Genomic DNA, 24,227 nt, shown 5'->3' with positions numbered 1-24,227 from the left:
GAATACTTTCCGCAGGGAAGCTGACCATAGAGTTGAGAACGGATAAACCGTCCCAACGAGTTCGCGTCAGCCGGGAGGTGTTGGAGGACAGGAAAGTTTTTCAGCCAGCCAATCAGGGGCGAGGTCCACAGTCACATGTACGGCAGGGGCGGGGCTCCCGCGGAATTTGAAGGGCTCGCTGACGAGGGTCGTTGGTCGAGAAGTTTCGCGGGCAGAGGCGGTTTTGCTGCACCCGAAGTGAGGTAACGAGCGAGCTGGCTAATTTCCAGAGAGGCGGCTTGCATTAAAAATCGGGGTGGGGGTTGAGTGAGTGGAGCCTCCCTGGACCGGTGCAGTCTACCGTAGCTGCTAGAGGTTGGGGAGTCGGCGGTCCTTTCTGGTGGTCCCTGGTTGGCTGGCTGCTGCTGGGGTGGAGAGTGAATGCCCTTTCCTTCTGATCCAGCTGCCGGCGGTTCTGTTTTTCGGGTTTGTAGGGGAACTGAGCTTACTAAGTCCACATAAATCTGCTTTCAGTAGGCAGCCCCTTGCTCCATGCTGGTCTACTTAACCCTAGCAACATTTCTCCAGGGTCTTTTGCATCACCTTCTGCTTGGGCATTTCAACTGGAAGTGCTGGGGACTGAACAGGAACGTTCTGCGTACAAAACAGATGCTCTCCCCCTGAGCTCTTTCCCCCTGAAATTTTGTCTCAGAGCTAGTATTTTTATTACACAAATTGATATGCTTGTGGTAACAGATAGGGTCTGCTTTGTTATTTTCTATTGTATCTGTTTGCCTGTCAAAGCACTGTAGTCTTACCGTAGCCACTTAGAACATTTTGAACTGTGGCGGGCACAACAAAATACAGAATGTGTTTCCCCCCCCCTTGCAGAATGGACAGTTGTACCTTTCCAAAATATAGCAACAATGACATTGTTCTACACCTCCGCAACTCCTTGTTGACAGGAATTGAGGCCAAGAACTTTTCCAAAAGTGACTTATTTCCAAATGTCAAGGTAAGTGCTGCAAAATTATTCGGGTAGAGCAATGTGATTCCTATCAAGAAACCCCAGGGTTTCACAAAACTCTGGTTGAGAAACCTAGTTTAGACTAGATTCTAGCCAACATATTCTTTTACCTCTCCTATGGCTTCTGAATTTCTGGAGATCTTATATCTCTAGGCCTGTCAAATATGCAAAACCCTCGCAGGAATCGCTTCTGATTTGTGGTTCTCGCTTTTCTACTGAGTATCTGGAGTGATTCAATTTACAGCTGGTACTATTCAGCCCCTTCTGTGGAGCTTTGCTCGGTAATTCATTATAATATAGCATCACGTAAATATGTTAGTATTGTAATACAGCCTTAAGTTAAATCAATTATTGCAAAGTAAATAAATTCTCTTCTTGGGCTGATTTGGGTACTTGGCAAATCCATTTTTCTTCCTCTTTTAGCCGGAAGTACTGCAAGTGATCTTCATGAGAGTTTTGCAGATTGTCTATGGCATCCGTCTGGAACACTTCTACATGGTATGCTTGCAGTGAGCAACAGGATAAAGGTGCTGGATCCAGACTGGAAACAGCTGAAATCTCTTTTGTAGTGGGAAAGGGAATACATGGAAGGTGACATGGTAATGACTTGCTTTTACTTGTGTCAGGAGAGCAAAATTGATTATGGAAAATATCACTAGCCCCTGGAACCTACTGTTATGTTTTTCTGACCACAACAGCTTTTCAAGGTGTATGGGGGGGGGGCATACCTGACAAAGAGACTAAAAGAAGAAAGTGAAAGGAGGGGACTATACCTAAATATCAAAAAGACCAAGTTCATGACAACTACTGGCAGTAGCACCAAAGTCACGATTGACAATGAGAACATTTAATGTATTGAGGATTTTATCTTTCTTGGCTCTATGATCAATCAAAGTGGTGGATACAGCCGTGAAATCAAACGGCGAATAACGCTGGGCCGGAACGCAATGTTAGGCATGAACCGAATATGGAAGAGTAAGGATGTCAGCCTTAATACAAAGTGCTGGCTAGTCAACGCCGTTGTCTTCCCCATAACAACCTGTGGATGCGAAAGCTGGACCCTGAAAAAGGAGGACAGGAGGAGAATAGATGCTTTCAAATTATGCTGTGAATACCATGGACAGCCAAAGTTATCAACAAGATAGTTTTAGAGAGGAGCAAACCAACTGTCATTAGAAGGCAAGATATTACGGCTAAAGTTCACTTACTTTGGACATGTCATGTAATCAAACTCGCTAGAAAAATCATTAATGCTCGGCATGGTCAGCGGCAAAAGGAAATGTGGTCGCCAAAGGATCCGCTGGCTCGACACGATCAAAGCTGATACAGGGATGACCATAAATTAGCGATCCCCAACCTGTGGGCCGCGGACCACGTGTGGGGCGCGGACCACATGTGGTCCTTCGACTAATTGGAGGTGGGCCTCAAAGGACGCCTTCTCCCCCAGCCATTTACAACACACTTCATTGTTGTGGCATGTCTGTATCTTATTTTGAAGGGATGTTTAAACATTACCATAGCAATGAGAGAGCGCTAGGGCAGTGGTTGAGAGTAGAGGAGTAAACTACCCCCCCCCCCCACCGGTAAAAGGGGTTGAGTGGTCCCCGGCATTGAGTGGTCTCCGGTGATAAAAAGGTTGGGGACCACTGCCATAAACCAAATAAAAGAAGAAGTCATTGACTGAAACATATAGCGAAAACATTCCTATAGAATCACCGAGGGTCGGACACGACTGAATGGATAACATCATCACCTGACACATCTTTTTAATTGCAGAAGTCAAGACCTGAACCCCCCCTCTATCTAAACTGAAAATATATGCTCTGCCGCAGAGCTTTGCCCTTTCTGCAAAATTTACCCACAAGATTGCGGCAAGACGTGAACTCTGATCTTTTTGGTGTCAGAATCGAGAGTCCAAGCTATTAGACCTTTGTACAAAGAAATCCATCTGTGATCAATGATTGGGGTGGTATGGTGTTCTAGTTCCCATGCCTCAGCCTTGTAGCTCGATGTACTAAGAACTTGTGTGTTAGAGTGGGGTTTGTCAACAGCTATGCCATAAAATGGAAGGTACAAACGCTGCCATAGGGAGATATGGCGAATGAATAGTCAAGATGTTTGGGACTTGGCTTTATTAGAAGTCTGCCATGAAGGAACTTGTAGCTGTGGACTCAGATCCCACAGACTGGTTGTGTGTGACTCCCCCCCCCCCCACTAATTTCTCTATTTCTGCTGGAGACCTTCAACCTTTCCCTTGGGCATTCAGTTTAGCCATGCATAAGCTTATCGTATGTTGTAATGACCTGCCTTCTCCACTTTGCGTAGCACAGTCTTCCAGCAGTAGGTGCTTTCTTCTCAAGCAAGAAATAGCATCACGTATGAGCAGAAAACGTCTAGAGGTGTGCAAGCAGGATTGCACACCTTTTCTGGATTGGTTGTTTTGTGTTAAAAAGCCATCTCTAATGCTGCAGCGCATACTGAATTTCCACTTGTTTTTTTCACCCATGCGTTAGAAGTACTTTCTGTGGTTTTTACTGCTAAATTGGATCTGTGTTCTTAGGTGCCAGTTACCTTTGAAACGGCGTATCCTGAGATATTTGAAGGCTTCCTACCCATTGGCAATCTATATAATCACATGTGAGTATGCACAGGTGATCCATCAAACTTTATTACAGTTGTTCAGACCAAGTTGTATGAAGTCAATACATAAAACACCAAAAGAATATGGTCATTTAATGTAATACAATTTAAAACAGATCATAAAATAGAACTTAAAATTAAGCTACTTTAAAGCATCGGATTTTTATGGCAGCGGCACAAAACTTAGCCAGCTGAGTTGTCACCTGGGGGGATTCATCATTTAGCAGCCTCTTTGCTTGATCTACATCATGATGTTCTGGCAACGTTTTAAGGAGTGGGTCAATCAAGTTGCTACGAATGTCTACATAAGCAGGGCAGTGGAACAGTATATGCTCTCTTGTATCGATTTTGCCACTCCCACAAAAACATTGTCTCATTGTAAGGGGAATGTTCTTACAGCGACCCTCTACAGGAGCTGAGGGCAAGACAGAGTGTTGTAATGGTAAATGCCCTTCAGGTGACCTTTGTATGCTGACTTTAAGATGTTCTCAAATTGGACCTGTGGTGAGACATGTTGTGTATTTGAGATAAGTTTTCAGCTTCCTTTGGGTCATTGGGATGCTTGAATTCCATTACCATGTGAAGGGACCCTAAAGGAGTCAAGTGGAACTTTGAAGGGGGAGACATAGAGTGTAACTATATAAAGTCTTTAGCCCTTGAGTCAGAAGTTCTGCATGTCCAGTCAATTGAAGAGATAAGCTAGGATACCATGTTGGAGATATGCAAAGTGTGTAGAAGCTTAGGATTCTGATGTTGGCTGTTACCCTAAAAACATGTTGGACTTCTATATGAGGAGTGTGTGATCATGGCTTCCTAGTTATGCTTACGTCCATGGCAGCAAACTGGAATTCAGTTGGATGTTTGACTATGGCCATGTCACGTGGAAGAGTGCCAGAAAATATAATGCGAAAAAGTCAATTGGATATAAAAACTAATAATTACAAAAATTACTATTTATAACAATTAATATCCAGCCTTTCCTGGTATGATGCTCTTTGCCTTCTCAGATCTTCATCTCAGATTTATTGAAGGTACCTGGTCCAATAACTGTCCACCTTGTGTCAACAAGGGCAAGGGCCTTCTTGTAGTGGCCACAGTCCTATGGAGCCAGCTGTCTGAAGAGGTATATGCCTTGTGGGATCTCCCTAGGTTCTGCAGGGAGTTGATCTTTTTTGGGTGGCCTTTGGGTGACTGATCCACGAGGCAGCTAGTAAATCATTCTGTCTTCATGATCTGTGCATCCTACCATCCTTGATAATGGATAGGTTTTTACTGGTATAGATTTTCAATTGTTTTGTACTTTAAAAATATATGTATTGCATTTTTTGTACTGTTTGAATGCGTTTTATACGCTAGCTCTCTCCCTTTCAGGGGAGATGGAGTGTGACATAATCTGATAAATGAATCAATATTCTGTGAAACTTTGACAGGGACCAGTTTTTCCCAATCTGCCGCGTCAACGACTTCCAGATTTCTGATCTCATGAATCCAAGTAAGAATTCAAACCCATCTTTTGTACGTTGTTGGTTTTGTATCTCTGAGCTGCTATTGTTGTATGGCACTAGCTGTTCTGCTAGGGGAAGATCTAGAATAGGGATGGGCGATTTTGTTCAGATAGGCCAAAAAATACCCAAATAAATACTGATTGGGGTACTTTTCAGACCTATCTGAGCTGAATCAACCATCCCTGCATTATAAACTGGCTGAATCAGCAGTGGCAAAACTGCAATTCAGCCAGTTGAAATGCCTCCTCCCTGCCTTCTGAAGCAGCACCAGAGAATATGAGAAGGAGAGAGAGCCCACCAAACAGCTGATGTGTTATCAGCTGCTTGGCAGGTCCTTTAAATGCCTCTCCCTGCTTTCTCAGGCAGGGGAAATGCTCTTTGCTGCCAGGGAAGGTGGGGTGGGGTGGGGTGTGTGGAGAGGGGAAAAATTTTGACTGCTTCAGATTTGGCCAAATCCAAACCAGTTAAGGGCAGCTTGGGGTGATTTGGGTTTGGCTAAATAGATTCCAGCTGAATCCGAAATGATCCGCATTTTTCCCCATGCGCATGCCTAATCTAGAATTATTGATGATGATTAATGACCAATGTGCTCTGTTCAGGTGTCTCTTGGCCTAGGCCTGCCTTAACACCCCAGCACAGTTCCAGTTGTGGTTCTAACTCAAACTCTGCACTCTTCTAAGTTTGGCACAGGGCAAGTGCATTACTTGGGTGGTGGTCCTACATAAGTAGTTAACCTAAGGACACAGCATCCTCTTCCAGTTACACTGATGAGAGGCAAAGAGCAGCAGCCCTGAGACCACAAAGAAGAAAGGCACTTGACTTACCTTTAACCTGGCTCATTTCTTGAGTAGCACTTAACAAGTAAGAAGACAGAATCCAGAGCTGAACTGAGCAATTTGAATGTGTTTATTGGGGCGTAATTAATGAACTTGTCTGTAATTAATACAGAGTGTTTATGAACGAAACAGCAGAAGGGGGTAACCCTGGAATAACGAAGCATGATAAATCCAAGTGTATATTATGGGCATTAGCAAAACATAAAAACCTTATGATGCGTTTAAGACAAAGCAGTTAACAATAAAAATTAACAACTTAATGGCAAAAAGCCCTCTGTTGTCTAGCTTCCTTCCTGCTTACTGCGTAAGCTTTGCTGAATCTTCTAGCAATACCTATGTCTCTGCCTTATCTCCAGTCCATAGTTAATAAACTAAACAAAACCCTCTAAAATATACTGCAGTAATACATATCCACTTTTGGATCCAGCAACGGCCGCTGGGCAAAGGAAGAACTGAATAAACAGAAGATGGGTGAGCAAAAGATAGAACTAAAAATTTTAGTGACACTTATAATCTTAGTAAAACAATTCTCCTTTGATAAATAGGCAAGACATAAGCTAAAATGAGTACCCAGCTTGCTGGGGGGTAAACGGTAATGACTGGGGAAGGCACTGGCAAACCACCCCGTATTGAGTCTGCCATGAAAACGCTGGAGGGCGTCACCCCAAGGGTCAGACATGACTCAGTGCTTGCACAGGGGATACCTTTACCTTTACCTTTTAAAGCTAAAATCATGAACTACCATGTGGACAAAAGAAAGAAAATATTTAAAATCTCATGTAGCCCAAGTAGGTCTGCTTGCTTCCGAAACATTGCACCCTAGAAATCCAAAAACGCAAGAAATATTTTAACATGCTTCTGGAATCCTACACTGCTATAGTCTCCTTTAGCTTGCTGCATCTACCTGGTGCATTATTGTTAAGCTTCGCACGGTCTTTTGAATTTGGAAAACGACTTGCCCGGTAGCTGTGATGGAAGCGTTTGCTTTTTTCCCTGATAAAATTCTAGAACCGAAGAGGACAGCCCATTTCTTGAGCGGCGTTATTAACTTCCTTTTATTCCGTGATTCCCGCCGGGCAGTCTACCTGGAAATCCAGAGCACACACGTAAGTTTACTCGTTCAGTTCTTGGGAAGTCGGCTGATGTTTGCCGTACTCGATGGCGTGGTAGCTTCAGCCATGGTCTCTCTGGACTTCCTGTTCTTCTGCTTCCTAGGGCCATTTCCCCCTAGGCTTTCCAGTTCCTCAGCCTCTTTACCATGCCATGTATGTCACTTCCTGCCTGTGGCATCTCTCAAGTTGACCTTTCACGGTACTCGCAGAAGCTAGAGGGTTGAAATCCTCCTCTTCCTTTGTTTTCTCAGCAGTTTATAGCCGTCCCGGTAGTTGTCAAGAGAAGCCTCCTTTCCTGCCAATTCTGAGCTCGGTTATTGACATATTACAAAATAGCTTCAACTGGAGGTCTGTTCTGTTAGACAGAATGCAGATCTGACATGAGCTTTAGAAGGGCCTGGGCCCCTCCCTCTGAGCCCAGCAAAGTTGGAATCCTTCCTCCCACTGAAGCAGCGTCTTTTGCCGGAGGAAGGCTTCCGACTTGACTGAGTGGACTGACCAAAGATCAGCCAATCATCACAAACGGGGTACCCAAGGTTAAAGGTTGAAAATGTCCCCCTCCCCCGCTCCGCTCAACTACCTGCAAAAGTCAGATTCAGTCTCTTCTTCGCATTCATTCCTGAGCTGAGGGTGGGCAAAAGCTATTCTGCATGTTGCCCTGTGCACGGGGAATCTCACAGCTCCAGTGCTGAGCTTCACCGATGCTTCTGTTCACCTCTGAGGCTTGGAGTCCCTGGCTTTTTCTCCTGGTTAATGAATTGCTGGGGACCTTTCTTCCCAATTCTACTCTTCCCTTTAAAAAAAACCCTGACTCTCAGTGTTTCAGCCATTTGGGGTCACTTTTTCACCAGGCAGAGCAAAAAAGAGCCTCTTGTGGCGCAGAGTGGTAAGGCAGCCGTCTGAAAGCTTTGCCCATGAGGTTGGGAGTTCAATCCCAGCAGCCGGCTCAAGGTTGACTCAGCCTTCCATCCTTCCGAGGACGGTAAAATGAGTACCCAGCTTGCTGGGGGGTAAACGGTAATGACTGGGGAAGGCACTGGCAAACCACCCCGTATTGAGTCTGCCAAGAAAACGCTGGAGGGCGTCACCCCAAGGGTCAGACATGACTCGGTGCTTGCACAGGGGATACCTTTACCTTTACCTTTCACCAGGCAAAGCAAAAGAGATCTCTTTCTTGTTCTTTTTTTTATGTTGTGTGTACCAGTGGAGTTCTCCTAAGTGTGGAGAGAGCTCCTGGGTGGCTTTCAGTATTCACATAGCCAGGCTAGTGTCCTGTTAGGTGCAAGGATGTTGTGAAACAGAAGAAAAGTTGGAAAATAGGAGCCCAGGAACATGGGGCTGGTCTAAAGAGAAAATGAAGCCCGGCCTGAGATAGGAGGGATGGGAAACTAAGGAGAAAATGAGGCACGGGCCTGAGATAGGAGAAATGAGAAATGGGGGTGGGGTGGGGGGAGAAGAGATAAGAGAAGCAGGGAAAGTCAGGTGGCTATGGGCCAAGAAGCAATTGGTTGACAGGTCTTGATTCTCTGGGTCTTGTGCTCTACTGGGGGGGGGGGGGGTAATCCCTGGTTCTAAAGACTGTAGCCTGATCCTGACCACAGCCAGGACCTTTTTGGTCTTGGTCCCAACCTGGTGGAATGAGTCGCCTTTTGAAATCTCGTCCTTTGCAGACTCCAGGTAGTTGGCGGGTATTTAAGAAAGTAAGGGAAAGGGAACTTGTTTGTAACTGTGGTTTTTAAAAATGTAAATCAGCCTGAGCCCGCTTGTGGGAAGTATAGAAATCAAATACTGCAGGGAAGGGCAGCCAGATCAAGGAGTGACTCTCTGTGTACTGGGCAGAGGGGGAAGGGGGGGGGAGATCCTTTTAGCTAGGAAAGGGGGGAGAGATCCTTTTAGCTATCAGCTGCAAATTACCAACTATCAGTTGTTGGATCCTGATTAGCTTTCTGCCTGCCCCTGACCCATTTGACTTTTCTAATGTAGGATTTTCCTAAAAATGCAACCAGAAACTAGAGTAGATTCTTAAGGCTTGTTGCCTAAAAATAGTGTGATTGGCTTTTGACAGACTTTAAGTCCAGCTAAGGCACTTGGCCTCTGGAATCAAGCTGCCTTTTACAGCAACATGCTACACAAGCGACCTATTCTGCATTTGGTGGATGGTGGGGAGCTGTGTGTAACGTTTGCCATCTTTATTAATATAACCAGTTTTTTATTTTGCAGAAATTGGCCATGGAAAGAGCACAGCAGCTTCAGATGTCAATCCAGAAGGCAACATTGAAGCTGGAAAAACTTGAGTAAGCCCCCTGAGATTTAGTGACCACAGCTTAAAACCGCAGCCTGTGTCTGAGTTCACGGCTCCCCAGATCGCATATTTGACATGCAATGGTGCATGTAGGTTTCCCCCCTGCTAAGCCCAGGATCTGGTGAGGGGACAGTGGAGCTCCTTGGCTGCAGCTTCAACCAGATCCAAGCACCGAGTCCATGGTTGCTACCTCCTTGATCTTTTGCTCTAGTGGTAGTTGGAAATGGGCGGGGGGGGGATGAGTTGGGATTGGATTAGGGCTACATTCTCCTTTTGAAGACTTTGAAGGTCTTTTGGTATTGCCAGTGGCTTCTCATAGTGTGCCTGAGGAAAAATACAGTGCAGAGGTTTATTCCTCTTGCAGACTACAATCCTCAGATAGCTGTGGGTGGGACCAATAGTATAGGAACATGAGGTTTGTCCCCACCCCATGAGAGCTACTGGCTGATGTTAAGGAGACCCCAAAGCTGTCCATGCTCTTGCTTGTCTTGGGAAGGGTGACTTACATGGTAGCTACTATAATATATGAGAGACCCGAAGTTCATGATTTTCTGCATCCTCGGAACATCTGTCTCACCCCAAAGTGCTCGTCCGAGAAGACTTCCTCCCTTCCAGCCTTTCCCTTATTTCTTTCCACATGGGCAGGGGCAAAGGAAGACTCCTTTCCCTCCTTATGGTGTATGCACTAACAGACAAGGATGGGGTAGTTAGAGAAGAGCTGAAGAGGAGAGCTAACTGCTTATATCCTTCTTTTCATGACCCAAAGGAGTCCCCAAGCGGCTTAGAAACACCTTTTCCTTCCCCCTTCCCACAGCAGACACCTTGCTAGGTAGGTGGGGCTGAGAGAACTGTGACTGGCCCAAGCTCAGCCAGCTGGCTGCATGTAGGAGAGATTAGGGTCTGCCACTCTTTGTTAGGGAAGGGCAAGCCACTGCAGTAGCTTAAAGAGCAGAGAATGGCCAGGCTGAACTCATACTGCACAACCTATCTCAGGGGCTTGCTGCTGGTTGAGGAGGAAGGAGAACAGAGCTGTCCATTCTAGTCCCTTCAACTCAACTCCAGCCTACTGGCATCAAGAGGGGAGCAGATGTGTGCTCTTGGCAGTTCCCACCCTCTGAGCAAGGAGCTTAGAGTGGGCTGGTAAACCCGGCACTTCCAAGAGGTTCTCATGTTATGGAGTGGGTTGGGATAGCTCTGTTGCCTATTGGAGTTGAGCACTGCAGATGCCCAGGAGCTGACTGAGTTCTTTTCAGTCCTACTGAAACTTGCAGTTTTGTCTGTTGCATGCGGTTTCTCAGACACTAGTTTAGCTTCAATTTGACTAGCTTTGCTGATCTGGAAGGCCTCTCGTTCTTGAAACCAAACAAACCAACCCTGTTCGTTCACTTGGGTGAAAATCCTGGGTTTTAGAGGACTCTCATATACTATTTCAGCATTCACGGTTGGATCCAAATTCTTCTGCGGCGTGGGAGAAGAACTTCTGCAGAAGACTGATTTTGAATCCAACTCCCCCACTCCCAAAGCCCGTAAAAAGATATATCCGCAGCTTTGAAGAAGACGACGAAGAGTTGGTTCTTATATGTCGCTTTTCTCTACCCAAAGGAGGCTCAAAGCGGCTTACAGTCGCCTTCCCTTTCCTCTCCCCACAAGAGACACCCTGTGAGGTGGGTGAGGCTGAGAGAGCCCTGATATTACTGCTCGGTCAGAGCAGCTTTATCAGTGCCATGACGAGCCTAAGGTAACCCAGTTGGTTTCATGTGGGGGAGCGGGGAATCAAACCCGGCTCGCCAGATTAGAAGTCCGCACTCCTAACCACTACACCAAGCTGGCTTTCCTAGTAAGTGGATCTTTGCATGTTTACTCTGAGTACTGAACCCCGTTTCTCTTGTGCATCCAGTTCGATCCCCGCCGATCAACAAGAGGAGTTCAAGGAGCTGTCGCAAGATATTCAACAGCTGGAGCACAAACTTAACCAGGAATATCGGCAGAAAGCGGTATGTAGGAGTCGGCTTGTGATTCCAGGCTCCTTAGGTTTTGCTCTCTAAATACTTGTTCTCAAATGGCACGTTTTGTGTTTTGAACTTTTAAAAATGACCTCCATGGCCTGTAAACTCATTCTGTCACCTTCGGTGAAACCCCAAAGTCAATGGCTTGTTCTTCAGAAATAGGCTGCTGTGTGCAGCTGTGAGCTAGAGAAATGTGCCATTTCTGCACAGCCACAGGCTAGATAGAATGTCAGGCAAAGGTCCAGGCTCTGCTGGAGCTCAGGACGAAAAGCCAAGTTTCTTGTTTTCTTAATTGTCAAACAGTTGTTCTTTCCACCAGAGCGCTTTGCAGGAAGCGATCGGCCAAAAGAGAGTGAAAATTTCGGAGAAAACCCGAGATCTGGTAAGTGTGTCTCAGCAGGGAATTGATGATAGCCTTGGGAATGACCTCAGCATACGGAGAGGTGCAACTGAATGTACATTTTTGTCTTCATGCTGTATATTTCAGGTGGGTAGCTGTGCTATCTTGTAGTGGTAGATCAAAATTCGAGTCCAGTGGTACTCTGAAGAGCAACAAATGTTTTTCAGGGTAGTAGCTTCTGTGAGTCAAAACTCACTTCGTCAGACGTAAATGAGAATGAAGATCTCTCATCTAGTCTAGCAGATCAGAAGATGAGAGACCGAGTTCAGTGAAGAAGAGTAGGTTTTCTCTACCCTAAGGAGTCTCAAAGCAGCTTACAATCCCATTCCCTTCCTTCTTTCCACAACAGGCACTTTGGGAGGTAGCTGGGTCTGAGAGAACTGTGACAGGCCTGAGGTTACCCAACAGGCTTCTTGCAGAGAAATGGGGAGTCAAAACGTGCTTCTGCAGATTAGAATCCGCAGCTCTTAACCATTACAGACCTGGAGAAGGACCAGGTGTCTTTGAGATGTAGTGTGGCAAAGCAAAAATAAAATTGGTTTGAATAGAGGTAGGAGATATGCATACAGGAGGCCAATGCATATGTGATAAGACAAGAATACAATGTCGCCATGATAGCCCTGGGACTTTCATATGCTGCCTGGTAATAGTCTTATTTACTAGGGACAAAGCCTGTTGCATTCAGGAATACAACAGGCACTAGATTGGGGGTAGTGGGGTGGGAGAACTCTGCAGATGGCCTTTCCCTCCTTCCCAGGACCTGGAAAGACTGGAGGCTCCCAGGCAGGGAACTCACCGTTAGGGACATCTCAAGCAGCAGGGACCTGCAGCCTCCAAGGGAAGTGGAAGGAGATGTTCAGGGTTGGGGGACGGAAGGCGATTGGCTGTCCACTGGACAGACAGGCAAGTTGGTTGGAGGCACTCAGGGGCGGGATAGCTGCCCTGAGTGGTTTTTATTAAGTGGTATTTAAGTCATGAGACCAGAAATATTAGGTGGAACAGATTGCATTTTTATACCACCCACCCTTATGGCTCAGGGTGGCTCATAACATAGATCGGCATACATTCCAATATGAAACGGTACAATACGTTCAGGGGATCAGACTTAATAAACTGTATTAATATCATTAAACATTACCCAACACAAAACTAACGTTTAACCATTTAATGTTTGACCATAAACCAACAGATGGTTTGGCTGAAGACTTGGTCTCATGTAGTATCAAACTACACAGTGAGGTTTCAAGGCACTCAGTACTGCGTTTGAATATTGTGCTACAAGATGGTTGCTACTAATGCTACCTGCTCCTGCAAAAAAAAAAAAAAAGTATTTCAGCTGCCAGAGTTGACCCTCTGCCAGATACTGAAACACTAACAAGGACCTTTTTTGGGTCAAAAACCACCAAGTAGTGTGTAACTTGTTCAGGGCATTTGCAATCAATAGCCAGCTGTTGACAACCTGTACAGCACAGAGTCCGGCAGCCCCTGTCAGGCTAATCCAACCAAAGAAACAGACAGTGAGTTGAAGCACCCAAATAAGCTGTAGTAAATGTAACTGTTTATTCCATAATAATGGCTGAAAACCGCACCGGTTGAATTGGTTTTTCGGATAACTTCCTCAGCAGCCGGTATCTGTATTAAGTTAATAACCTATGAAATACGTGAACTATGTCCAAGTACCAAATCAATTAAATTTTGAAACTACATTTCAAAGTATAACCTACTTTCAAATGCAATATCAAAATGTAATTGATTTGGTTCTTGGATATAGTTCACGTATTTCATAGGTTATTAACTTAATACAGATACCGGCTGCTGAGGAAGTTTATCCGAAAAACCAACCGGTGCGGTTTTCAGCCATTATTATGGAATAAACAGTTACATTTACTACAGCTTATTTGGGAGCTTCAACTCTCTGTCCTTTTCTTTGTTTGGATTTTTCTCTCACTGAGTGGCCATTTCTTTGTTGGTCCCTGTCAGGCAGCTGGTGCAGAGAGAGTTCTCTTTCGTAGGACGGGTTCTAGTGTTTTTGAAAATCAGAGCAATTTAAACCTGCCACCATGGCAGAACTTGGGAGGCTTAGCTGCTAGTGACGTTTCCATATTTGAAGCCTTAAAAACTGACCTGACCCCTGGCTACTTAAAGGCTGGCTTATGGGCCCCCTCTGATTTGTATTGATTGAAACTTCCCTCAGCATCAACCACGTTGTGCCCGCCCTTCTTGTTAATTAGAATGAACTCAAACGGGCCATATGTGAGTTGAAAGAGGAGCAAGAGCAGCTGAAGTCCAAGATCACGGAGTCTCCCGAGGAGCTGACCAGTTGCAAAGAACGTTTGAAGGAGTCTCTCCTGAAGATCAAGAAGGACAAGGTGAGAGTCATAGTCGCTTCCTTTGCGTTTGGCTTCATAGGCAGCTTCACAAGTGCATCAGAGGTACAGGCTTCAGGGTAGGACTTCCTCCACCCTGTGATTTGAAGCTTCAACTGGAACATTTGGTCTCATCAAATTAGAAAGTTATAGTTGGTACACTTGGTCCTCCTACCTTAGACTGTTTGTCTCATGGCTTTGTTGGATGGAAAAACCAGAACTCTGAACAATGAAGCTGCCTAGAAGTCTCAAGATAATGTAGTGCTATGGAAAGCTTTCTCATTTATATGCACTCTCTTTTTGGCCCTGATATCTTTTTTGCCTTTTTACAAGTCCACCACATATGGCTTTTCCAGCTTTTTCCTTTGTAGTTTTTATGTGCTTTTTCAGCATGGCAAGGAAGATCTGAAGGGCTCCCCCCCCCAAAGGATTAAGAGCATATACTAATTAAAGATCTGCATTCCTCCTCCCTCTCATATAGTAGTTCTTGGTGGGGTCAGAGGGCATTTCTACATTACGGTTTTGTTAGAGTTGATATGCATATTGTTGGTCCAGATGGTTTTAATGGGGTTTTAATTTTGGACAAATCTAACCCGCCACGAACCAGAAATGAGAGTGGCAGTCAATAAGTCAAATAAATAAATAATATCCTTTGAAGTTGCATTCCATCTGAAAAATTGTGCCAATTTTCTTAGTGTCTGGCTGACTGTAAATTTGATACCTTCCCCATAGTCATTTCCATTGTTACACGAACATCTATTTAAGGTTCTCCATCCACTTATTGTACATTTTTTTCACCTGTTCTAACGGTAGCGGAAAATTGATATATCAATGGTAGTAAACGCTCTTTTTGTTTTATAATTAGCAACTCACATTCAGGTGTACCTCTTAGAACTCCACCTTCAGTACTCACGATCTCCTTCATCTTGAGACTAATCGATAACATCAGCCATTAAATGTTTACACTGTCCTCTTTAATGTGTTACCAAGACTAGATTTTTGCATGAGTGTTTATCATGCCATACATTTTAACAAATGTTGTTTTCTGATCATAATGAGCTTCTATTGGGGAATACACAGGGAGTTTGAGGGGCTCAATAAATTCCTTCCTGTAAACCATATTCTCAAAAATCCATCTCTGATTATGTGACTTCTTTCTTGTGTTATGATATTTTTGCTTAATAGTGAAGTTGTTTTTCCATAGGTAATTGCAAACCTTCATAACTGATTCTAATTTTTCTATTCTTTGTGCTGGGTTTCTAACCCAGGCCACAATCCAGATCAGACCTCCTGCTTGGTTAATGCTATTTTATTTCTGGGACTGTTAAACCACCTCTCTTTTTCTCATCTTGTCATACTTTGGAGCTTGTTCCTGATTTTTTGCCATTCCGTATGAATTTATCTGTCTTTGCCACTCTGTCAAAATTCCTTCTGTGTATATGGGTAACATTTGGAACAAAAAAGCTTAGTTTTGGCAGCACATTAATTTGAATTGTAGAGATTTTCCCCAGCCATGAGATTTCTAGCTTTTTGTTTGTTTGTTTGTTTGTTTTATTAAATCTGCTTGAACAGATTTCCAAATTTCCTGATAGTTATTTTTTAAACAATTAGTTTTGCCCAGTCACACTTATTCCTGAACATTTACTAGGGTCAGTGGCCGTTGGGCACTTTGTGCTCTTTATAATCTCTTCTTCTTTTTGCCGTGTTTAAGATTTCATTATCATTTTTTTCCCCTTGTTAATTTTATAGTCCGATAAGAGATCAAAATTCTTCAATATGTTCAATTACGTATTGCAACGATTTCTGGGGATTCGAGACTGCTGGTATCACATCGTCTGTGTAACTTTTCATTTTGACTTCTATATTATCGCTTCCCCCCCCCCCCTGATTCTGTTGTTCTATCTGATCTTTATAGCTAAAATCTCTTTTGCTAATATCAACAATGAAGGGGATAAAGGGCATCCCCAACATGTTCCTTTTTCAACTGAAATAGCTTCCGTCAGTTTCCCATTAATTACAGCTTTTGCTTGTTGGTTCGAGTGTATTCCGTGCATCCAACCCCAAAATGCTGCAGCCCTTAATTATTTATTGAATTTCTTAGTTGCCCCTCTCCAAAATGGTTTCGGGGCCACTTACAACCAATACGAACCCATTTCGATACAACATAATAATTAAAAAATCCTAAACATTGCTCGTTCCTCCATCTGAAATATCCATTGCGGGCCTAACATTATAGCGGATGGCAGTCTGGTTTCTGGCCTGTTTCAGTTGGCCTAGGAAGAGACCCAAGTGTGAGGGAGACCTAGGTGTGTGTGTGTGTGGGGGGGCTTTTACATGGTAGGAGGGCGACCTTGGCCACAACCAAATTCCTGGTGGAAGAGTGCTGTTTTGCAGGCCTTTTGGGACTTTGAAAGGGACCGGATCTTCACTGGCAGCTCATTTGGTCCTGGTTTTGGTGCCATGCACACTTGCCTGTGGCTGGGGACAGCCAATGGGTTGGAATTGGCTGAATGAACTGCTCTTCAAGGGGTGTATACAGAGAGGCAGTTCCATGTCCCAAACTGCATTAGGTCTTTAAGGCCAAGACCAGCACCTATCTGGAATTCAGTTGGCAACCAGTGCAGTTGGTGGAGGACAGGTTGAATGTGGGCTCTCCAAACGTTTTACAAGGCAGCATTCAGTAAGAAATGTATTGCTTAGGAATGGTGGGGATCTCAATGGGAATTCATCCACCTTGGAAGAAATTACAGTAGTGTGTGGCCACACAGTGCAATCATGGGGACTCTGTAATGTTTCGGGGCAAAATGAAGGGTACTCTGTCAGTGTTGGTGCTATTATTTTACCTTAGCCACCCTAAGTGAGCTGTTCTTCTGTGTTCCTGAAACAGGAACACAGGACCAGTTGCAAAATTAAAAATCAAAAGCCAACCGTTCAAGCAGCCACATGCTGTTTCCTTTCTGGTCCTAATCTGTAAACCCCGCAATTTTCTTCTTTTAGAATATTGAGGTGCACCACAAAACTGGAGAACTTAAATTACGTTTTATATATATAATAATAAAAAATTGTCTGCAGTGCTAAAAATCCTTTGCATTTTTAATTGTTTCTGTTAAAGGAAGAAGTTATTCGGAAATATGAAGTCTACAGAGACCTGGTAGAGATGCTGCCAGCCTGTCAGACAGAGATCCAGATGTATCAGGAGAAAATGCAGACCCAGGCAGCATATACCGATCAGCAGTTGGCTGTCCTGGCAGAGGTTTGTCTTTTGCGTCTCCTAAGCATCTGAATACGCTCCCTTAAAGTTGACAGCAGTTGTGTGTCAAAAGGGGAGGAGGGGCTTGAACTGGCCAGAGAGCTTAGAATTGTGGGGAGGGGAGGTTTTTGAGTTGCAGGAGACCATTTTCCCTCCTGTTTCCTGCCCCTGATGATTCTTTGTGGTTTTTTCCTTTGCCCATTAATGCAATATAATAATCCCAAACTTCTAACTTGGCTTTCCACCAAGTAGTGCCCAAGGCAACTGAGGAAACAATAAAATGTTCAATCACCACACAGTTGAAAAGTCTTCTTCCTGAAAGCATGCCTAAATATGCCAAGTCCTTTCCTATTTGCTGGGGTTACCTTCTTTGTTCTGCAAAGTGGGCTCTGGTTCTCCCTTAAAGCGAGCTGTTACTTTTCGAGCTGGCCCAATAATTGCAGCTCTGTACCTCTGCGATATGTCATTGTTTTCTCACCCTCTCCACTTCGTCACCCAGATCCGAGCCCTGGAACACCAGATTGAGAGCAGCAAAAGCGGATTCAGGAATTCCAAGACGGAAGAGATGTCCTTGAAGAGGCTGGTGACTACAAAACGGGAAAAGCTCACCACCACCGAAATCAAAATAAAGAAGATACGCGAGGATACGGAGCAGCGCAAGCAGGAGTTAACAGAGTATGCATTGATTGGTGCTTGTGTTTATCCTACTTAATTCTGAGAGCAATTCTGAAAGCGTTGCCAGGTAATTTCAAAGCTAGCACCTAGTGAGGACACCTTGTCCCTTCAGGCAAATGGGTGTAACGTGTTCCTTGGTTGTGAAAGTGACTCTGCTTGTAGGCAGGTGACATGGTATAGTAGTTAATAACTGCAATGCAACTTGACAACAATTTTTGCAGCATGGCATTGACTAAGCGGACAACTTGGGCTAGCTTGGTCACGGAAGCTAAACAAGGTTTATTCTATTTCTTAGATTCTTACACCATCCTCCCATACGGCTAAGGGCGGTTGACATACAAAGTCATGGGATAATACATGGAACAACTTAAGCCTATAACATAATCAGAAATAACATCAACAATAACCCAACAGTGGTTCTAATTTAACATAATTTCCATGGTTTTGTTCAACAATAATATAACAGGAACGACAATTTAGAAAGCCCCGGAGAGGTCAGACTGGTTGGCCCTGGCAAATTCAGCTGGTCTCCAAGATACTACGGCACGCAAATTTTGTTTTGCTTCTAAAGGCGAACTGGAAACTTGCGGCATAGTATGTGGAATGGGGTTAATAAAAAAACGATAGGCAGAATTTGATGCAGATGTCATATCAAAGAATATTTCAATTTTGAAATGATCAATAAGCCATTGTCTTCTGCTGAGTGTTTCTAAGAAATGCTGCAATAAAAATCATTGCTGAATCTACTATAATATTGCTGAATATACAGTGAAATTTTTAGGCCCTGTGGCAACCTGGTACCTGGGACTGATCAAGCCTTGGTACGAATTTAACTTGTAATGCTTTTTAAAAAATTCATTCTTCATCCCGCACAAAAGAAGAAAAAAAATCGGCTAACATTTAAACAATGGTCTGTCTGCCTTTCATGAATCTTCTCGACTTTCTTTGATCCTTCTGTTCATCATCAAGAATAGATTCTAGACTTCTGGGGACATTGGACTTAAGGGCCTGTTTCCTGACTAACAGTGTTCAAACCAAAGGGGAAGCGTCACATGATCCTAACATGAAAAGGCTTTCTCCCCTCCTGGCAAATTTATTTATTTATTATTTGTCAATTAAGCTTATATAGAAATGATGTGACATTCCCACGGCAGCCATGAGAACACTTTTAGAACATTTTAAAGTTAGTAGGTACAGTGTGCAGAGCTATGACTTCATTAAACGCTCAAGAGATTAACTTTCGACTGTGGCAATTCTTAATCCAACTGATAAGTAATGAGGGTCCATTAACAGGGGAACGTTATAACAGGACTGTAGGATCTAGACATTATAATCCGTTTCAGAGGATAGCTGTGTTGGTCTGCAGTAGAAGATCTCGATTTGAGTCCAGCAGCACACAAGACTAAGATTTTTGGGGCATAAACTTTAGAGCAGGGGGCAAACTGTGGCCTTCCAGATGTCCTTGGACTATAATTCCCATGGTAGGGACTCATGGGAATTGTAGTCCATGGACATCTGGAGGACCACAGGTTGACTACCCCTGCTTTAGAGTCAAAGCTCCCTTTGTCAGATATCTGGTGAAGGTAGCTTTGATGCTCAAACTCACATATTTGAAACCTTGTGGATTTCAAGCTTCCAAAGAAGGTCTCCTTTCAAGATCTGCTTGGGCTTCTCTGGAAAGGTGGAGCAGAAAGCATTGTGTGTGTGTGTGTGTGTGTATGGCATCAGTGGCTAGCTTCAATCTACCTGGGCCACACCTGTAGGTTTCTATTCCCAGTTATAGGGGATTTAGGTAACAATTTGTTCGTTTATCCACATGGAGAACAACTCTTATTTTTGGTTTTTGTTCCAAGAGTAAGACCGAAGGCAATGCCTTGAAAATACAATCTGGCGTTTGGGCAAGGGTGTGAAATATCTGGGAGTAGCAGTGCTCATTCGTTACCGGCGTCTTGTTCTCCAGGTATTGCAACATGTTTCAGGAGAAAAGAGGGGCCGTTTGTGAAAAACTGACCTCCATTCACACGGAAATCAAGCAGCTCAAAGCAGCGATTCAGCAGCTGCACGACAAGGTTGGAAGGGAGAAATCAAAAGCACAGGTAAGTGAAAGCACAGATCTGATGTGGTATCAGAAATGTCCGCTGGGATAGAATGTGGTCACACTTTAACATGTGTGGACCAGGATAGCCATAATAATGATTTTGGTCAGTGGAAGGTCAGGGAAGTACAGCCCTGCTAAGGTTGACTGGAACTTTGGTAAGGGGCACCTTCGAAAACCCCACTTAGGCCCGATCTGGCATAGCCTTGGAGAGAAACCCGTGGGGAATGCCTTTGAGAAGTTTGTTCTTTGGCTGGTGGAAGCCAGCTCCAGACTCCCATAGCCATGAACATGCTTTTCACCCAAATGGACGTGTGAACGAGATTGACACGATTATCAGCGTGGTGTTCCTGCATGACAAAGAGTCATGAAGTGGGGCACGATCTGGAAATTAGGAAACGAGGTTGGAGCAGTAGGGCTATGTTGAATGGTCCTGGTGCAGAAGCACCCTTTGACCCAGCAGTAATTAGCTCTGGCCTTCCACCAGGGGCAAGGTCCTGGTGGGTTTGTTGTAAATTTGGATTCCTTCCCAAGGAGGTTCTGCCTTCTCTTCAGTGATTGGCTTACCTGTTCCCTCCCATTTTGCCTTGCCCAGTTGGAGGGTATCTGGGAAATGTAGGCCCATAAAGTAAATTTACAGCAGGCCTGGAGAGAGAAGCTAATCTGCTCCACTGCACTAACCCTCCTTGGGCCAAGGAAAAGTAAGGCTGCTGGTGGCACAGGGACCCTAATTCCTGCTGGTAGTGGTAACGCTCATCACTGCTGAGTTCTGCCTTGCATAGTCAGAGTAGTTCAGTAGGGGAATGGTTCGCCTAAGGAGGTGGTGAGCTCCCCCTCACTGGTGGTCTTCAAGCACTGGCTGGGCAGATACCAGTCTTGGATGCTTCAGGCGGATCCTGCATTGAGCAAAGGGACTAGATCAGGTGTAGTCAACCTGTGGTCCTCCTGATGTTCATGGACTACAATTCCCAGGAGCCTCTGCCAGCAAATGCTCATGGGGCTCATGGGAATTGTAGTCCATGAACATCTGGAGGACCACAGGTTGACAACCCCTGGACTAGATGGCCTGTCTGTCCTTTTCCAACTCTATGGTTCTGGCATGTAAGGGTTCTTGGAAGGGCATAGTAGAGATGAGATTGATGTTGGCAAGGCCCCATTAGCTGAGATTCCTTTTAAAAATAAAATTTATTTGATAAAAGGGCAGGGGACGTAGATCCCAGAAAAAGAGCTAAAATATAGGATACATAGTGAGATGTTATAAACATCAGTTGCACATCCCGCTTGCTGTTCATTATCAGCATCCAATAAAATATCTCAGAAAAGATATTTCCACTGGCTATTGCTGATTTTGTCAAAACCTGTCAGTTGCTGTTAGCTGTGATTCTATTAAACCTTTGGCCCAAGCAGTTTCAGAAGAGCCTGTACTGTGCTTATCTGTTCTCCACTCATTTATTTACTTTACTTATTGAATTTATAAACTGCCCCTCACTAAGGGGGGCAGGGCAATAGGCAGTCTCAGTAGGGGCAAGAAAGTACATTGAGCAACTGTAAGAAGGAATCATAACAGTCAACAGTAACAGGAAACTTAGGGGCATCGCTGGTCTCAACCAAAAGCCTGGCAGAGGAGCTCAGTTTTGCAGGCCCTGTGGAACTGTTTGCGTTTCCAGCAGGGTTCCGATTCCACTGGGGAGCTTGTTCCACCAGGTTGGGGCCACAGTTGAAAAGGCCCTGGCTCTGATTGAGGCCAGGTGACCGTCTTTGGGGCCAGGGATCACCGGCTTGTTGGAATGAATGGAGCATGTCATTCTTCAAGGCGTATAGGCAAGCAGAGGAAAGGTCTGGTGGATTTGTTATGTGTAAACGGCTAATATTCCATTTTAGGGTTTTGCAATAATAGAAAGCATGAATGGGCCCAAGAGAGCCTTCGGGGTGCACAAATTATGCCTTCCTCTGAATAATTTCCTGACTCTCCTCCTTCTTTCTGCCTTAAGGAGATTTATCTTAACATGAGAGTTGGCTTGGAGAAGTACCATGAAAACCTGGCGAAAATCGTGGACAGCTACACATCTGCAAGAGAAGGCAAAATTTTGGAACTGGAGACCTTGGCTGCTTCATTCTGCTCTTGATTTCCTACTCCGATCACGTTTACTTTCTCACTGTAGAAAGCAATTTTCGGAGTGGCTTTCATGGTGAGATGGGCCGACACCTCCCCCTTCCCCCTTTTAGTGCGGAGTGGTCTGGCACTAATCAGTCCTGTTGGGTGGAGAATGTGCATCCCGGCTTCAGTTCAGTTTGCTTAACGTTTGGGGAGTAGCCTGTCGACCGCGAGAAGTTTTAGGAGCTGCACGGAATCCTCAGCAGGAAACAAAAAAGAGTCCAGAGTGGAACCAGACGATGTCCTCTAAGAAACGGCCCATCTGAGGGGAACAGCCAGCATGGAAGCTTGAGTTACTGCCACAGGTCTGCTATGAGGTATTCTTGCATCTTAAATGGGACCATTTTGTCTGTGCTTTAATATGTTTCTGATTTTCCATTCTTGCCCTGGATTGATGTCTGAGCGCCAGGTGACACCTGAGCAGAATTTTTTTTTTTTTACAAGGGAACCTTTTAGAAGTCTTGTGAACTTTGCTTAGCATTTTGTATGGAAAAATAAACTAATCACTTTCATTTGGCTTCAGTTGATGTTTTCATTGTCCTGCCTGAAAAATTCATTAAAAGGCAAAAGTTCTCCAGATAATCCAAAGCTTACCTGTAATGACCCTGATTGATGGAAGAGGGAGTGATTTGAGTCAATGCAAATTTTGCAGCCCTTCAGCCTGGCCCTTTAACCCAGGCTAGTCAACCTGTGGTCCTCCAGATATCCATGGACTACAATTCCCTTGAGCCCCTGCCAGCAAACCATCAGGCACATTCCTGTAGGGCAGTGGTCCCCAACCCCCGGTCCGGGGACCAGTACCAGTCTGTGGATCAGTCGGTACCGGGCCGCAGTTCCTCCTCGTCCTCCTCCTCAGGGGCTGCCCTGCCACTCTGCTGCCGGCTCACTTTTGGTGCTCTCCAGCAGCTGCCATGGCTGGGGCTTCCCCTCAGCATGGTACTGCACAGCTGCTGCTGGCAGCACCCCCAGTGGACAGCAGGAAGTCAGGGGCACCAGCAGGAAAGCAAGTAATGCAGGGGCTCAGGTGGCGGCGACGTCTCTCGGCAAAAGACTACCCCCCCCCCCCCGGGCCTCAGTAAAATTGTCAACCGTTGACTGGTCCCCGGTGATAAAAAGGTTGGGGACCACTGCTGTAGGGAATACTCTTGGTTGGCTGCTTCTGGTCTCTTGAGTTCAGCTTGTCCAGTGGCCAGTGGCAGGTATGTGTACTTCATGGGAATATGAACAAGGGGCTTCACACGTATATACGGGGCTTCCATTTACCTGTTCCGGTCCCAAATTCACACCACTGAGGAAATAACCAGGAAGGGGAAAAAATCCCTTCACACTGGTATTCTAGGCCAGGGATAGTCAAACTGCGGCCCTCCAGATGTCCATGGACTATAATTCCCATGAGCCAATGGGAATTGTAGTCCATGGACATCTGGAGGGCCGCAGTTTGACTACCCCTGTTCTAGGCATTTCCCTTAGTCTCTGGTAAAAATAATGGCAGAGGAAGAAGAGTTGGTTCTTCTATGCCACTTTTTCTGCCAGAAGGAGTCTCAAAGTGGCTTATATTCGCCTTCCCTTTCCTCTCCCCACAACAGACAACCTGTGAGGAAGGTGGGGCTGGGAGAGCCCTGATATTCCTGCTCGGTCAGAACAGCTTTCTCAGTGCTGTGGCAAGCCCAAGGTCACCCAGCTGCCTGCATGTAGGGGAGCACAGAATCAAACCCAGCTTGCCAGGTTAGAAGTCCACGCTCCTAACCACTACTCCAAGCTGACTGCAATGAATTATGTAGGAGAGAGAGGGGGAAGAAAAATTCAGTGTTTTGGAACCTTGGCTGAAAAGGGCTTCATATTCACTTATGAAGACAGATTTTTATGAAGAATTTGTTTT

At 44.9% G+C, this 24,227-nt stretch overlaps 1 protein-coding gene across 1 annotated transcript; it reads left to right on the top strand.

The window, feature by feature from the left end:
- The first annotated feature begins 92 nt into the window (after positions 1-92).
- NUF2 (NUF2 component of NDC80 kinetochore complex) lies at positions 93-22,860 on the top strand. Its single transcript, XM_077332273.1, has 14 exons — positions 93-242; positions 871-994; positions 1,430-1,504; positions 3,567-3,643; positions 5,077-5,138; positions 6,996-7,093; positions 9,320-9,393; positions 11,299-11,395; positions 11,727-11,789; positions 14,039-14,176; positions 17,286-17,426; positions 17,923-18,098; positions 20,059-20,194; positions 22,185-22,860. The coding sequence occupies exons 1-14, from the start codon at positions 136-138 to the stop codon at positions 22,317-22,319; spliced, it is 1,503 nt and encodes a 500-aa protein (XP_077188388.1). The 5' UTR covers positions 93-135; the 3' UTR covers positions 22,320-22,860.
- Positions 22,861-24,227: the final 1,367 nt, after the last annotated feature.

The sequence above is a fragment of the Paroedura picta genome, chromosome 4, assembly GCF_049243985.1.
Source record: "Paroedura picta isolate Pp20150507F chromosome 4, Ppicta_v3.0, whole genome shotgun sequence".
NCBI classification, from domain to species: Eukaryota; Metazoa; Chordata; class Lepidosauria; order Squamata; family Gekkonidae; genus Paroedura; species Paroedura picta.
This window is presented reverse-complemented; position numbering and strand designations above follow the sequence as displayed.

Bases quoted from the DNA above. Each gene is read 5' to 3' on its own strand.
- NUF2 (XM_077332273.1), top strand. From the start codon at position 136: ATGTACGGCAGGGGCGGGGCTCCCGCGGAATTTGAAGGGCTCGCTGAC. The intron at 1,505-3,566 runs GTATGCTTGCAG...CTGTGTTCTTAG, and splicing joins GTCTGGAACACTTCTACATG to GTGCCAGTTACCTTTGAAAC. The intron at 11,790-14,038 runs GTAAGTGTGTCT...CTTGTTAATTAG, and splicing joins CGGAGAAAACCCGAGATCTG to AATGAACTCAAACGGGCCAT.